The 17,206-nt window shown below is 36.7% G+C and overlaps 1 protein-coding gene across 1 annotated transcript; it reads left to right on the top strand.

Moving 5' to 3' along the window:
- The first annotated feature begins 10,793 nt into the window (after positions 1-10,793).
- On the top strand, positions 10,794-13,459 carry LOC132562241 (tripartite motif-containing protein 2-like). The gene is made up of 2 exons (XM_060226980.1): positions 10,794-12,615; positions 12,867-13,459. Exons 1-2 carry the CDS (start codon positions 10,794-10,796, stop codon positions 13,457-13,459), a joined length of 2,415 nt encoding a protein of 804 aa, XP_060082963.1.
- The last annotated feature ends 3,747 nt before the right edge of the window (positions 13,460-17,206 follow it).

Here is a 17,206-nt window from a genome sequence, read left to right as displayed (position 1 = left end):
GTAATATTCGGGACAATGTGTAGATGTGCATGCACCATTTTCCCCTGGAAATATTGATTGCCATGGCATCTGGTCAATATAGACAGGTTTTGCATGTCGGTCAACTTCTAAACCTGTGGACCAATTTCAACAAAACTTCGCAGGAATATTAGGGAACATGTGCACATGCCGCTGTGTTTCAGAGGATGTTTTTTTGCAAAAGGTCACCATGGGGAGATAACTAAGGCTGTGGGTGATGGGGGTATTAGCTATTTGGATTACAGTTTCAGTTATCCCTGGGCAATGTGGAGAGGATATAGTAATGATTTTGAGGATTGAATGTAGAGGTTACAGTACTTGCATAAGTACTATATGATTACCTTGTAAACGCATTGAGACCAAGACAGTTAGTATACCTTAATCAAATTTGGAACATGTATCCCTTGTGAGGAGAAGTCGGTTTCTTTAGAAATTCAGGGTCAGATATCAAAGATCAAGGTCACAGTCAAAAAACGGATAGTTGCATGGGGGTGTTTTTCCATTGTATTACCCTCGTTTTTCTATCAAATTTCACAACCTAAAAGATATTCACATCTTGTAAATTTCAAGGTTCAAGGTCACTGTAAGGATGTTAAAAAAAATGATAATACAAGAGGAATAAAATATCTTGTGACAAGTTTTAGAGAACAAAGAATATATAAACATGAAAAATTGGAACAAAGTCAATATCTACTTGAAGATTCCCAGAAAAAGTACAAGGAGAATAAGACCAGGTTTTCTGGAAGAATAGGCATCTTCTATTTTAAGTTATGGTGACAAGTCATGTTTGTTTTAGAAAATTGGCACTCTTATGCAGTCATTTACAAACAATCTGGAAAATGAAGCTGTCCAATATTTGTATGTAGCATGTTATTTGCATGATGGTCTAACTAATGGTCTTAAACCAATAGGATACACAGTCTTTAAAGTGATTTATGGTGTCCATGATCAACATTCCCTACAATGTATCCAAAGAAATGGACAACTTCCCTATCATTGCATCTTGGAGCCTACTTGGGACATGTATTACATAAGTAATACTACTATGCTTGTTATTTCTGATATCTGCTGGTCATTTTTTATGGGCTGCAATGATTTATTGATTGCATATAGTTGGTTTCAGTATATAGCAAGCTAATAACAAAGAATTTATTTTTTAATGGTCTTAGCATACCAGTACTTTCAGTACTTTGATTATATTAGAGTACGAGGACTGATGTTTGCTGTGAGAGAACCATTAAGGAGAGTAACACTTGTAGAAAGATAAACTATAGTTTAGAGTTAGCATCCTTTTATATCAGAATATGAGGAGTTATAATTGCTGTGATAGATACAATATGAGGTGTTATTATTTGCTGTTAAAAATCAAATAAAATGAATAACTACGAACGGCTTCTATTATATCAGAATCGTTGGGTGATATTTGTTGAAGAAATTCGATGGAGAGTCGGAGGAAGCAAACTCGTGGAGAGCTACTAAACTTTTCTCTATCAATTCGTGATATAAAGAATGGTATTTGTCGAGGTTCAAGACTTCGGGAGTAGAAAGATCGAATGTAATCAAAAACTACTTAACCTTTTCTTTTTAAATTTCCGTAACGTTTGCTGTATTACAGGGAATAAGAAGGACAAGAGGTTTGATGGGACCTACAAATCATTACTTTTTACATTATAATACGGGGAGTGACATTGGTTGAGAGAGACATTATGGGGAGTTATGAATATAATACAGGGAGTAACATTAGTTGAGAGAGACATTATGGGGAGTTATGAATATAATACGGGGAGTGACATTAGTTGAGAGAGACATTATGGGGAGTTATGAATATAATACGGGGAGTGACATTAGTTGAGAGAGACATTATGGGGAGTTATGAATCTAATACGGGGAGTGACATTAGTTGAGAGAGACATTATGGGGAGTTATGAATATAATACGGGGAGTGACATTGGTTGAGAGAGACATTATGGGGAGTTATGAATATAATACGGGGAGTGACATTAGTTGAGAGAGATATTATGGGGAGTTATGAATATAATACGGGGAGTGACATTGGTTGAGAGAGACATTATGGGGAGTTATGAATATAATACGGGGAGTGACATTGGTTGAGAGAGACATTATGGGGAGTTATGAATATAATACGGGGAGTAACATTAGTTGAGAGAGATATTATGGGGCGTTATGAATATAATACGGGGAGTAACATTGGTTGAGAGAGACATTATGGGGAGTTATGAATATAATACGGGGAGTGACATTGGTTGAGAGAGACATTATGGGGAGTTATGAATATAATACGGGGAGTGACATTAGTTGAGAGAGACATTATGGGGAGTTATGAATATAATACGGGGAGTGACATTGGTTGAGAGAGACATTATGGGGAGTTATGAATATAATACAGGGAGTAACATTAGTTGAGAGAGATATTATGGGGAGTTATGAATCTAATACGGGGAGTGACATTAGTTGAGAGAGACATTATGGGGAGTTATGAATATAATACGGGGAGTGACATTGGTTGAGAGAGACATTATGGGGAGTTATGAATATAATACGGGGAGTAACATTAGTTGAGAGAGACATTATGGGGAGTTATGAATATAATACAGGGAGTAACATTAGTTGAGAGAGATATTATGGGGAGTTATGAATCTAATACGGGGAGTGACATTGATTGAGAGAGACATTATGGGGAGTTATGAATATAATACGGGGAGTGACATTGGTTGAGAGAGATATTATGGGGAGTTATGAATCTAATACGGGGAGTAACATTAGTTGAGAGAGATATTATGGGGAGTTATGAATCTAATACGGGGAGTAACATTAGTTGAGAGAGATATTATGGGGAGTTATGAATCTAATACGGGGAGTGACATTAGTTGAGAGAGACATTATGGGGAGTTATGAATATAAGATATATGGATTTTCTATAAATCCTTCTTTTGAAAACTGATAGAACGTGAGAAAGACAGAAACTCCATGGACCGCTACAAACTTCACCTTTTTCAATATATATATATATATATATATATATATATATATTGAAAAATATATATAAAGAGGATGATACTTGGTGTAAGAGAAATATTTTTGGGAGTTCGAAAAGCTAAAAATAAAGGTGAGGAGGGCCAAGAACCTTTTCTTTCATTTCACATTATGTAGTTGTAACGTATGCTGAGCGGGATTGTTGCACAACACGAGAAGACAAGTCTACAATATTTACAAAATTTATGTACATTTTTTTTTACAATATTTGCAAAGACTTTATCCTGCATTTACTCACAGATACCTCACACATCCGGTCATTCCACCTCACATACAGCTATCCCTTACAAAGATGTTTTGAATCGTTTTCTGAGACAGTTTTTTTTTATTTATTTAACAACAAACTTTCAACCCCTGACTAAATAAAAGTTCACTTTCTGTACTTTTGATTCGCGAAAATGTCCATGACAATTTCCGTATCTTGGTTACATGTACCTTCAGTCTTTGATGTGTCACTTTTAGTGTGGTCACCCGATTCGACTTTATTTTGTTTGAAAAACTTGTCGATCGACGTCTGTAATCCAGAAGCCTTCTACATTTTGAAAATTTGCACTTTAACAACATTATAATCGGAAACGTTGAAATGATAGTAAGAAGTAGAATACTATGACGGGTATAAAGTTCCGGAAAGCAATGCACTAGGCCTAGTTATTCAACAATTTCATATTTCTCATATACGAGACCAGAAAAATAGTACGGGGAATTAGAAAGAGAAAAGTCAACAGAAAGCCACGAACATGTGCTTGTCTTATTGCAATTATTGGGCAGGAACAATCATGATATGGTAATGGACATTGCTTTGAGTTTACCGATAGCGTAATGATAATGGTTTGATGATGATAGATCTGAAATATACCGGTAACTATTAGTTATACTGAAATTTGTGATATAATTCAGTTGTAAGACACTGAAATATGAACGCTTTTGTATCAGACAAGGTTTTTTTTTCTACATGACTTCACTACCATTACTTTTACTAAGCATTGAATCATCGTGACTGGGAGCTGGTCATGCCATCAGTTACATAACGGGAAGATTTTAATTTTAAACTCTGACCACTGGATGTTTTCCTTCTTCTGTCGTTATTTTATTAGATACATCGGCTATATACAACTATTTGAACAGTGGTCGAGCCATTTTACAAATACAAGTAGAGAGGACCATGTCACACAATCGAGGTATCAACCCTGACAATTTCTTATATAGACTTAATTACCGCATGCTAATCATCCCCAGTTTTGTACCATAAGATAAGAAATATTACTCACCTATATAATTTACATGTTTTTCACTGTCTACAACTTGTTCTTGTAAATAATCACCATAGATACTTGACACCTACAACCTCATTCCGGAAGAATGTGTGTTTCATACATCATAACATGTATAGTATTACGTGAAATTCAGCACTTGTTGTGCATTTTCCTTACAACTGCGAGGCAAATGATCGGAAATGAGTGTGTGATAATACATAAAAAGGTTCATTTAATATTAGGTACGTATTTTTTAATATTTGATTTAAATACGTTAAGTATTTTTGACATGAAGACATTATACAATACAACTGAATAACTACATAATAATGTTTATATCTGACATTTGTATCATGTTATATGATTTAGGTGAATTATGGAAAAGTTAGCTTCAGCACAAAATGTATGCTTCAGCATGAGAACGGTTTCATGAATACGGGCCCAAGTGTTCAGGAAGACAAGCGTCTTCTACTACATCGACGATATCCTCCATCTAAATCCTGGTTAATTTAAATGATGATCTTAGAAAACGGAATTACCAGACATACCTCCAAATTTGTTATTAGTATTGGTTAGTAGTTATTAATGACATATCCAAATTAACTGTCTCTAGGACCCTAACTGGACGGGCCAAAACGGGTAAAATTGACTGTCTCTAGGACCCTAACTGGACGGGCCAAAACGGGTAAAATTGACTGTCTCTAGGACCCTAACTGGACGGGCCAAAACGGGTAAAATTGACTGTCTCTAGGACCCTAACTGGACGGGCCAAAACGGGTAAAATTGACTGTCTCTAGGACCCTAACTGGACGGGCCAAAACGGGTAAAATTGACTGTCTCTAGGACCCTAACTGGACGGGCCAAAACGGGTAAAATTGACTGTCTCTAGGACCCTAACTGGACGGGCCAAAACGGGTAAAATTGACTGTCTCTAGGACCCTAACTGGAGGGATCAAAACGGGTAAAATTGACTGTCTCTAGGACCCTAACTGGACGGGCCAAAACGGGTAAAATTGACTGTCTCTAGGACCCTAACTGGACGGGCCAAAACGGGTAAAACTGACTGTCTCTAGGGCCCTAACTGGAGGGATCAAAACGGGTAAAATTGACTGTCTCTAGGGCCCTAACTGGAGGGATCAAAACGGGTAAAATTGACTGTCTCTAGGACCCTAACTGGAGGGATCAAAACGGGTAAAATTGACTGTCTCTAGGGCCCTAACTGGAGGGACCAAAACGGGTAAAATTGACTGTCTCTAGGGCCCTAACTGGAGGGGCCAAAACGGGTAAAATTGACTGTCTCTATGGTCCTAACTGGAGGGATCAAAACGGGTAAAATTGACTGTCTCTAGGGTCCTAACTGGAGGGACCAAAACGGGTAAAATTGACTGTCTCTAGGGCCCTAACTGGAGGGGCCAAAACGGGTAAAATTGACTGTCTCTATGGTCCTAACTGGAGGGATCAAAACGGGTAAAATTGACTGTCTCTAGGGCCCTAACTGGAGGGACCAAAACGGATAAAATTGACTAATATTTTATAATGTCTGCTTGTCAATACCCATACAGGATAGACTAAAAAATACTCATAATGTTTTAAAGGGTTTCAATGTCCTTTATTCCAATTGTGAATTTGATGGCCCTACTTCTCCTTGGGAACGGGGTCAGGTTTACTGTACAATGTAGTTTATATAAGAAAATAGGATGTTTGCTCATGATTTGGTTCAGTTCCATTGGAAATAATTCTAACATGTTTAGAAGTATTAGAATTGTCACCAGGGGCCTGACAGGAAGGGTAAAAAAGGGTAAAATTGACAACTTGTAATTACGGTTTTTACATCTGCCAGCTGCTTGTTATTTTTACATGAACAAATGTATCGTTGTATGATGAGGTAATAGTGTCTATTGTATCGTTGTATGATGAGGTAATAGTGTCTATTGTATTGTGTATGATGAAGTAATAGTGTCTATTGTATTGCTGTATGATGAGGTAGTAGTGTCTATTGTATCGTTGTATGATGAGGTAATAGTGTCTATTGTATTGTGTATGATGAAGTAATAGTGTCTATTGTATCGTTATATGATGAGGTAATAGTGTCTATTGTATTGTTGTATGATGAGGTAATAGTGACTATTGTATCGTTTTATGATGAGTTAATAGTGTCTATTGTATCGTTATATGATGAGGTAATAGTGTCTATTGTATTGTTGTATGATGAGGTAATAGTGTCTATTGTATCGTTGTATGATGAGGTAATAGTGTCTATTGTATTGTTGTATGATGAGGTAGTAGTGTCTATTGTATCGTTGTATGATGAGGTAGTAGTGTCTATTGTATCGTTGTATGATGAGGTAGTAGTGTCTATTGTATCGTTGTAGTGTCTATTGTATCGTTGTATGATGAGATAATAGTGTCTATTGTATCGTTGTATGATGAGGTAATAGTGTCTATTGTATCGTTGTATGATGAGGTAGTAGTGTCTATTGTATTGTTGTATGATGAGGTAGTAGTGTCTATTGTATCGTTGTATGATGAGGTAATAGTGTCTATTGTATCGTTGTATGATGAGGTAGTAGTGTCTATTGTATCGTTGTATGATGAGGTAGTAGTGTCTATTGTATTGCTGTATGATGAGGTAATAGTGTCTATTGTATTGCTGTATGATGAGGTAGTAGTGTCTATTGTATCGTTGTATGATGAGGTAATAGTGTCTATTGTATTGCTGTATGATGAGGTAATAGTGTCTATTGTATTGCTGTATGATGAGGTAATAGTGACTATTGTATCGTTGTATGATGAGGTAATAGTGTCTATTGTATTGCTGTATGATGAGGTAATAGTGTCTATTGTATCGTTGTATGATGAGGTAATAGTGTCTATTGTATTGCTGTATGATGAGGTAATAGTGTCTATTGTATTGTTGTATGATGAGGTAATAGTGTCTATTGTATTGTTGTATGATGAGGTAATAGTGTCTATTGTATCGTTGTATGATGAGGTAATAGTGTCTATTGTATTGCTGTATGATGAGGTAATAGTGTCTATTGTATTGTTGTATGATGAGGTAATAGTGTCTATTGTATTGTTGTATGATGAAGTAATAGTGTCTATTGTATCGTTGTATGATGAGGTAATAGTGTCTATTGTATTGCTGTATGATGAGGTAATAGTGTCTATTGTATTGTTGTATGATGAGGTAATAGTCTATTGTATCGTTGTATGATGAGGTAATAGTGTCTATTGTATTGTTGTATGATGAGGTAATAGTGTCTATTGTATTGTTGTATGATGAGGTAATAGTCTTTTGTATTGTTGTATGATGAGGTAATAGTCTTTTGTATTGTTGTATGATGAGGTAATAGTGTCTATTGTATTGTTGTATGATGAGTTAATAGTGTCTATTGTATCGTTGTATGATGAGGTAATAGTGTCTATTGTATTGCTGTATGATGAGGTAATAGTGTCTATTGTATTGCTGTATGCTGAGGTAATAGTGTCTATTGTATCGTTGTATGATGAGGTAGTAGTGTCTATTGTATCGTTGTATGATGAGGTAGTAGTGTCTATGGTATGATCCACGTGTCTTTATTTGCTTTGGAGCGGGTTCACTCCCATCAGATGATCTTTCACCATTTTGAGGAGATCTTATTTGGTCGACACCAACAACAATTGTACGTCAGACCCATCACTAACTCAACGATGAAAACATTGTGGAATTCATGCAAAAAATTCACAGGAAAGTAATGAAAAAAAATGTACATCATGATACAGTTAAAGAAATTAATGATTTAGTGATGTGGCAGTTATATTTCGGACAAACGTCTGTCCATAGACAGGAGGACGGACAGATGGATTTTGACATACCCCATCCACAGAAAAAGAATTCTTTAAAATTGAAAATATTTTTAAGGAAGCTGCTTCAACGCATGTTTTATTTAAAAATCGCTTTCAGATGATGTTCTAAGCAAGAAGTGAAAAAAATATATAAAATTTCACAATTCATCTGAAGAATAGTTCAGTTTTCAAGTTTTATCCGAATGTCACGAATTCGGTATAAAAATGGCAATTAATACTTAATGAAACTGCTTTGATATCTATATTTATCTTGGAATCTGTTATATGAACCCGGATGTGCCAAATATCCCCAAAAATCACAGAAATTGAAACCTTTCGCACGGTATCTCTTCTTTTAGAAGAGATAATCATAGAACGTCAACGAATCATTCATTTTTTTGGCATACACATTTATCATGAAAATGATAATTAATTGATCACAATCGTTGATGAGAAAATAAGTTTATTTAAACTAATATCATTTTCTGGTGATAAAAACTTACTCGTTCTAGGTTGTGAGCTATATATAGGTCTAAGTTACTTGAGTGACGTAATCATTGTGTTAAAACTGACCTATTTATATGACTGATATAAACTACATGCTTTATTGCCTGTAAGAGTGGTAAGTACAGACGTACATATAAATCGTATCAGTAATAGTTCAATTTATAATGATCTTGAATTTTTTATATTACTGATCTATTGCAAAATTAAGACACGTATGATCAGTGACATGTCCTAGAAAGACGTAAAAGATGTAGAGTTCATTATCTCTATTGTATTCTAAATCTGTAATGAAATGTGCTATTTACTTGTTTGTTTATTGTACGATCACTGAACCTCGAAATAATTTAGCTAATCTGTAATTGTATTATAAATCTGTATTGAAATGTGCTATTTACTTGTTTATTGTACAATCACTGAACCTCGAAATAATTTAGCTAATCTGTAATTGTATTATAAATCTGTATTGAAATGTGCTATTTACTTGTTTGTTTATTTTACAGTCACTGAACCTCGAAATAATTCAGTTAATCTGTAATATTTTTTGAGACCACACTTCACAATAGTGTTTTGTATTAAACTACCGTGTTATTATTGCTGGGAGATAATATAGTAAATTACCATCAATATCACAGCGATGATACTAATAATGTTTTTCATATTTAAATAACTACAGTTTGCTCATTCAAACTCCCAACCATTTACCATACTAGTAAATCAATAGTATTAGTGGAAAAGACAAATTCAGAAAGTTCGTCATCTGTCTATTTTTGACATTTTGTGAATAACCCATGCCCTTTGGCCTCGTTTGGTTGGAGTTCCCTTAGCAGACCGGTTTGGTCAAATCCACCTGTATAAATAACTACTACTTGACTATGTTCACCATTAGATCCGTTTATCTTAGTTGTAATCGTGTACGCCCTAGAAATGAAAGCAAATATAGAAAAATCTGGATCGTTCATGCATCTGTTCTTGGAAACGTCATACCAAGTTTTCCTTCCTCATACAAACATAGAACCGCCCACTAAATCCGAAGTACATGGGAAGGACACAAGTCTTAATGTCAACAAAATAGTTGTTTGAGCCATAGTTACAATTTGTCCATCGTAATGTTAATCCTACCCAAAACGAAAGAACCGATTCGTGTATATTACTCAATCAGAAAGCCACTGCCGCATGTTTGTCTAGTCTAGCCGTTCCACTAAGACAACATTTAATTGATCATTACTTCTCATTTACGCGTATATATACTCAAACACCCCACCCCATACACCAACACACACTCACACCTTCCGCGACCGACACTCTCACACACATACATATGATTTTGACACTTGTAGCACAAATTTCCGAGAGGGAACCCAATTTTTGACCTCTGTCGTGTCTTGACCTCGAATTTTCTTTCGATCTCTTTGGATTTTCCTCGGTCGCCTTCTAGGCCCTTAGCATCACTGAAGAGTCCTAGAAGGACGAACAGCTGTATGACGCAGCTTCAATAATTTTTTGCATCTGTTGTATTTACCTTTTGATTACTAAAATGTCATTCACTTGTGTGTCTGTACAATTTTCCACTTCTTCTGCTAATCATTAGCAGTCTTTGGTGTGGAGGTCGCTTCAGAGTGACGGGGAAAGAAGGAGGCTTTAGCTTGAAAAAATTCTCATTTTCACTCCATATGGCGACAAATGGCAGTTATATTCTATTTTGATCCTCTGATGTCTTCAGTTTCCTACAAGAATGCCTCCACGCCGCCAACTGGATCACGTCGTTACCCTTGTATCTACATAACAGAAAAAGATATTGTTGGAACTGTGACCGGCATATTTAACATACAGCCTATGTTAATAACCATGGGGTTAAATAATAGATTTAATACCCACACTGTTAGTTTAAGTCTACAACAGATCATTGTAGACACAACAAACACACCGATGTAATCCGAAATCACAGTGTAATATTCTCCCCTAATGCCTCCTTAAATCCCCCAATGCCCTTAAATCGCGTAATGCCCCCTCAAATCCCCCAATGCCCTTTAAATCCCGTAATGCCCCTCAAATACCCCTTAAATATATTGTTATAGTTAGCAAATATCTAAAATCCTAAACTGCCTTCATTTTAGACATAAGTGCGGAACTGTCATGGCTGCTGGAGGGGTCGTCTCAACAACTGACCAATACAGGGAGCTACAGGACAAGCTAGAAGAGCTCACAACATGTCCGATATGTCAGGAACGTTTCAAACAACCAAAAATTCTCAGCTGCCATCATACTTTCTGTTGTCCATGTTTGCAAAGTTACTTTATGCAAACACCGGAGGATAACTCGCCGTGTCCTCTTTGTCGGTGTTTGTTTTTCCCGCCAAAAGGAGATGTTTCAAATTTACCAACAAGCACTTTCATGCAAGATGTGGTAATGATGATTGAGAAAAAAAGTCCAATTACGAAGAAAGATTGCATGGTTTGTAAAAATATCAATAAGGATGCTGGCTTTATGTGTGTAGAATGTGACGTACAGATGTGTGAGTCTTGTAGGGACATCCATGAAATGTTCCGAATGGATTCTCATAATCTTTTAAGACTTGATGAAACACAAGACGTTCCGATAATATCTGTAATCGCTGGAAAGAAGACCAGTCGAACATGTGACGAACACAACGGCCAGATAATGGAACACTTGTGTATATCTTGCAACGTGCCGATATGTTCCGAATGTAAAATCACAAACCATTTTCAACATAGGGTACAGAACATAATCCACGCAGCAGAGGAAACCCGAAACATTATCCGGTTGTTAAAAAAGAGCTCAGATCCCGAGGTAAAGCGTCTAAGAGAAACGATTACGGACCTTAAATCTCTCTCGACATCCATTCAAATTTCAACCGACGCGATGAAAGACGAGGTCAGAACGACAGCCGACAAACTGGTAAAGACGGTACGCGAGAAAGAAAGCAAAATGCTCCGTATTGTAGAAACGGACGTCATAGCGAGACAGAAAGAACTCAAGTCGATAGAAGATGCGACAGAGTTACGCCTGACAAGCATCTTCACGTTCCTGGACTACATCAAGTCACTTGAAACGTTTGGAGACGTGACTCAATTGTCCGTTGCTAAGCAAACCATACAGAAACAGATTGATGAAAACAGTGTACAATCCACGCCGACGCTTCCGGCGTCTTGTCAATGCAATCGCAAATTTATACCATCCGACATTTTTGAAAGAATCCTTCATTCGGAAGACCTTGGAAAAATTGAATCATTTGCGATACAGTCCTTACGACAAAATGCGCCCCCAATACCACCAAGACTTCACCGCCACCAGAACAGATTAAACCCTCTTAAGTCAAAAAGTCCTGATGATGATGAACCGATAATTCCTCCACCAAGAGATCCGAAATGGGAAGTGACGCCATCAGAGGAAACATCCGTAAAACAGCGGGCAGAAAGTGATAATGAGTACACAAATCCCAAAGAATTTCTGTGGCGAGAAACAGACATTAACGACAACTCTTCGCCTCTTAATTCACCAAAGAGATCCACCCCGAAACCCCCGCAGTTAAATAGACCTCTTCCTCCACCACCAAGGCCACATGCGTCTTCAGTATCACTGAGCGTGAATGGATCGCAGTATTTGAAAATGTCCTCGGAGACGAAGCAGCAGCGATTGAAGCGGGTGATGAGCGACTCCGATTTACTTGACGAGACCGGAGTTAAGTCAATGATATCAGGTCCAAAAATAACTAGTGGTCAGATGTCCTTCAGTGCTAAGGTAAGAATTTCTGGATTGGCCGTAACAAGGAAAGATGACATGATCGTGGTCAGTAACTATAGTAAAAAGTGTTTGGTGTTCGACAAGTTTGGCGACCTCAAGAATGAAATATCGGACCAACTGGCAAATCCGTGGGACGCAGCTGTCAGTGTTACCGATGATGAACTCAAGGATATCGTTTACCTTACTGACACAGGTAAGTACTCACTTGGACATAGGTCAGCACTCGCACTTCTTAAAGTCTCACGTGCTGTCAAATGTCAGTTTTAACATTCGTAGAAAATATCGGTCTTTGTGTGACCTGTTAAGGTGCTCACGTATAGATTTTGTTCATTTAATTGAAATTTGGTATTCACTGGGTATTTTTTTTACAATTTGAACATTACCTTTTTCAAAGCATTAAAAAAGCAAGCAAACAAACAAAAACTGAGTTTTTTCTTTCCATAGGTGAAAAGTCTGGAGAAGGAAACGTGAAGGAATACAAATTAGATGGGACGTACCTCCGGACACTGGTCAGCAAATTACGAAAACCTCACGGCATCACAACGTCATCAGATGGTGACGTCATATACGTGTGTGACGCCGAGGACAGTAGCATCATCGCCTTATCACCAAGAAGAGGGAAAAAACCTCGCAAAATCAAACAGAATATGTTGGGAAAAAACCTGTTTATCTGCCCTTGGTATGTTTCCGTGACGGCAGGTGGAGAGATATTAGTTTCCGATTTCCACGCGGGAAAATTGGTTGGTATCAATGAGGACACCGATCGGAAGAAGAAATCTTACAAGCCAGAGAAATCCGGAAATTTGCAGGATTTTCGGCCAGCTATGAGTTGTGTCGACTCCGAGTCCAATATCTTCGTTGTGGATCAGAACAGTAATTGTATCTTTGTGTGGGCGGCGTGCAGAAACCTCATGAAAGTCTCCATCCCATCTACCATCGATATCAAACGTCCAGTGGCCTTGGCCTTCGACTCATCCGGGGCACTTTGGATTGGCTCCCGGAAGGGCGAGCTCGTCAAATTACATTTCAACCTGTAATATTGTGATACATGATGCAATATCGATGTTTACTGTAAAACAACAAATATTCGCTCGCGTAACAGAAACCGCGGGAAATTAATAACCACGAATATATTATCTTCATAACAATGAAAGATTCCCGGAAATATATTGACGAATGCGAAATAGTTTAGAAGAGCAAAATCGGGAAAATCATCAGCTCACATATCAATTAGCGATGATAATAGTTTACATCCGGGATAAATTTGATTTGGGAACTTACTGGCAGAAAAGGTTTTAGTTCTTTTACATGCGCAGTCGATGTTAAACGTTTGATGATGGAGGAACCTTTTTCGTGTTCCCTGTTGTGTGTTTTTTTTTTTTTTTTCATTTTAAATGCGTCATGCGGTTTTGAAAAAGACATTCCCTGCGTTGTTGGGTGTTCTGCTTCTAATTGTGGATTGCTACATCGAAGTCACCATGACTGTCCTACCGTCTTCAATTTTCTCTCCTCACTAGAAACCATAAACATTCGTCGCATGGCATCCACTGCAATGACACAACTACAAGCGCACATACCAGTCCGTTTATCAGCTTACTGATACTATTCAACGTTTGCTCAGCTTACTGAGAATTACAAACCGCAACGGGTTAGGAGCGTCGGACCTGACACCTCGGATCTTCTATGTTTATAAAGATTATCGCTCTGATCAACTGAGCTATCGGGGATCCTGACATTGTCTCCATCTTTACAAAGATGCCGACGATAATTTAAGTGATGTAATGCGCGAGACCAAACCAAAGACAAACCATGATGCAGCTTTTTGTTTTATATGTTATTTCTATACTAACTTATCATATACTACAATTACAATCAACAGTGCATTGAACCATATATGGTAATCTAATGAAATGTGTTCGTACATATGTTTGCGTATGTTTGCGTGAGTGAAAGCAACCTTGGGTGTGCATACACAAAAAAATATATATCACGGGTTTTTTATCATCTCTGTTATGGAGAACACGTGGTGAACGTCTTAAATTATAAGCTTTATTTTTTGGCCTCTGGCGAGTCACTTTTGTCTTTCTGTTCCGAGTCAAAATACTGCTTATATTTTAAGACACTGACCACGTTTCTGTTTATCCTGCAACACTGATTGAAATTCAGACTAATGAAACGGAAACAGTTGTTCAATCTATATTCACCTGATGTTGACGTTACGCTGAATTTTACCAGATGACGTAATTTCTCCGCATGGAAATATAGATCCAAACCTCATCGGACATAACAGCGATTTTATGAATTTTCATAGATCGCCATGTTCATTACAACATGTAAAATCGTTTTTGTTCAGCAACTGTTTTTTTTTTTTTTTTTTTTTAATTTTATTTCTAAACGAAATATTTAAATAAATTCAGAGAGTAATTCTGTCGAATTACCGCACGTGATAAAACGCATCTGTTTTCCGTCATTGCCGAGTACAGCAAAGATACATGTGAGGTACCGGCCAGTTGCAGGGTAGAATAATATAATTATCTACTATTTGTGATCAGGTGATCTCTTGATATTTTTGTATATATAAAACAATTATCATTATAGTGGGTATTCGTATTTCCCGATATTTCTTAATGAATTCAACATTCATCATTCCTCGGACGATCTCGAGTCACAAAATAGTTATCATTTCTGTTATTGGAGGTATTAAGAATGCCAACAAAGCTTTAGAAAGGGTTAGGACTATGGTAACGATCTCATTAGGAAATATCTTAATTCCTTGTGCTATAGGTAGCAGTACATAGTTTCTCGGTGTGTCCGTGGATGATATTTTTGTTCATTAGATAACCCCATTATATTGATTCTTTGTCATTTCGACTATGCCACTGCTGGTTGGTATGAAAGTTTGTCAAAAAAACTAAAATATAAATTACAGGTAGCACAAAACAAAGTAATAAGATTTTTTTTTCAACATTCAAAATAGGCAGAGTATAAAATGCAGTGATTTTTTGCGTACAAACATGTTAGACATTGATTCATATGTTTAATGTTTTCCATGAAAAGACTCCAAACTATATGCACAATTCCTTTCACAAGAATCCATGTCTACAAAATACTCGATCCTCAGCATATAATTTCAGTCTCCCATCAGTACAAGGTAAAGAATCTACAACATTCTACTTTACAGGCGCAAAAGAATGGAATTCTCTTCCAGATTATATTAAAAGTATACTAAACAAGCTTAAGTTCAAAATCCAAGTGAAACGTCACTTTCAAAACAAAATGCAAGAAAACATGATAGTTATTATGTATATTATTGATGGAAATACATTTGTAAATCCATTTTAAGGACCCCAATGGAAATAAGCGTTTCAACGATTTTTTTTTAGGAAATCCTAGGATATATGTACTTTTGTCTTTCTTTATAAATATCACTAGCTGATACGTTAAAGATGTAGCAAACAACTTATTCATGATTATGTATAACGTGTTATATGTGCCATATATTCATATGTTTTGTATACAAATCTGAATAGAGGAGGAGTGCCAGTTTGGGCCTTCTGGTGGCCATTACGAATACTTTTTACTTTTTGTCTATTAAAAACTTGAGGTCAGACGGTAATGACATGGCATTAATCTAAGGCCAGCTCAAGGCTGTTCAGTTGTTATAGGGGAGACGAGTGGGGGATCAAATTCATAATTATTGCAATAATTATCAAACTGAAATATTTTTTTTTAGTTTTTTTCTCTTAAATGTCATTTGATGATATATTTTAAAACCTTCATTAGAAAAAATGACCAAAAAATGTGCCATTGTTGAAAAGTAGGTCACAGTAATTAAGTGCCCTAATTACTAATTACACTCTAAAATTTAATGGCGTCGTCAAAACCAACCCGTCAGTCAAATCACAGAGGAGGGCGAACCTGAGACACGGCAAGCAGAACAGGGGAGTAAATTAGTGACAAGGGGAATAACTCGGTGAGTGATGACGTCACACTCACTCCCAAGATAAATACATGATCCTGAGGGACCGTAGGTTTAGGGTGTTGTTAAGTCCGCTATCTTGGATTTTCGTTGTTTTCATAAATTATTTCACAGAATTACAATTTATTTTAAAGAAGTAGCAAAGACATATAGTGAAAACACTTAAATATGTTAACTAAGTGTTTGTTTAACAAAAGAATATTGATAAAGGATATTATTTCTAAGGGAGACAATCGCAGTTTACTCACCATGTATTGTGTACAGTATCATATCTCGGATTTGCAAAGGCCCACGTGACACTACGCTGTCGTTATATTTAATCAGGAAGTTTTGATCTTAGACATAAACATCATGTATAAATGATGATACATCACACTCTTTGGTCACACGTAATATCTATGTTATTATATATTATATTTTATTGTCATTAAATGTACTTCACCATGACATGAGATTTAAAGGGGTTATTGTCCTAACAAGGTCATGCAAAACATTCCGCACATATTCTTTTCTTAATTGGAGTATTAGTTTTGGGGACATGGGCAAGTCTTTGTACCTAGAAAGTGAAGTTTTATCTTGAGTGCAATCTTGCAAAGATACATAGACTGTTTCTAGTTTCTATGGTTATATAAAGAAAATACCAATATGTCAACAAAATCGTAGTCCAAACTCAAAGAAAAAATAGGGCAAAATATAAGCAAAGGAAAGATTTCCTCGAAGGCTCGTGAAAAAGCACAAGGAAAATAAGACAATGTGTTCCGGAACAGTAAGCGTCTTTTGCTTCATTGACGACACACGCCGTATA

This window comes from Ylistrum balloti, unplaced genomic scaffold (genome assembly GCF_031769215.1).
Source record: "Ylistrum balloti isolate Yb309-2 unplaced genomic scaffold, AGI_CSIRO_Ybal_v1 Utg369670, whole genome shotgun sequence".
Taxonomy (NCBI): Eukaryota; Metazoa; Mollusca; class Bivalvia; order Pectinida; family Pectinidae; genus Ylistrum; species Ylistrum balloti.
The sequence above is the reverse complement of the archived record's forward strand: the minus strand, read 5'-3'. Positions and strand labels throughout refer to the sequence as shown.

Coding starts and splice junctions, on each gene's coding strand:
- LOC132562241 (XM_060226980.1), top strand. CDS start 10,794: ATGGCTGCTGGAGGGGTCGTCTCAACAACTGACCAATACAGGGAGCTA. Junction 12,616..12,866: donor CGTTTACCTTACTGACACAG/GTAAGTACTCAC, acceptor TTCTTTCCATAG/GTGAAAAGTCTGGAGAAGGA.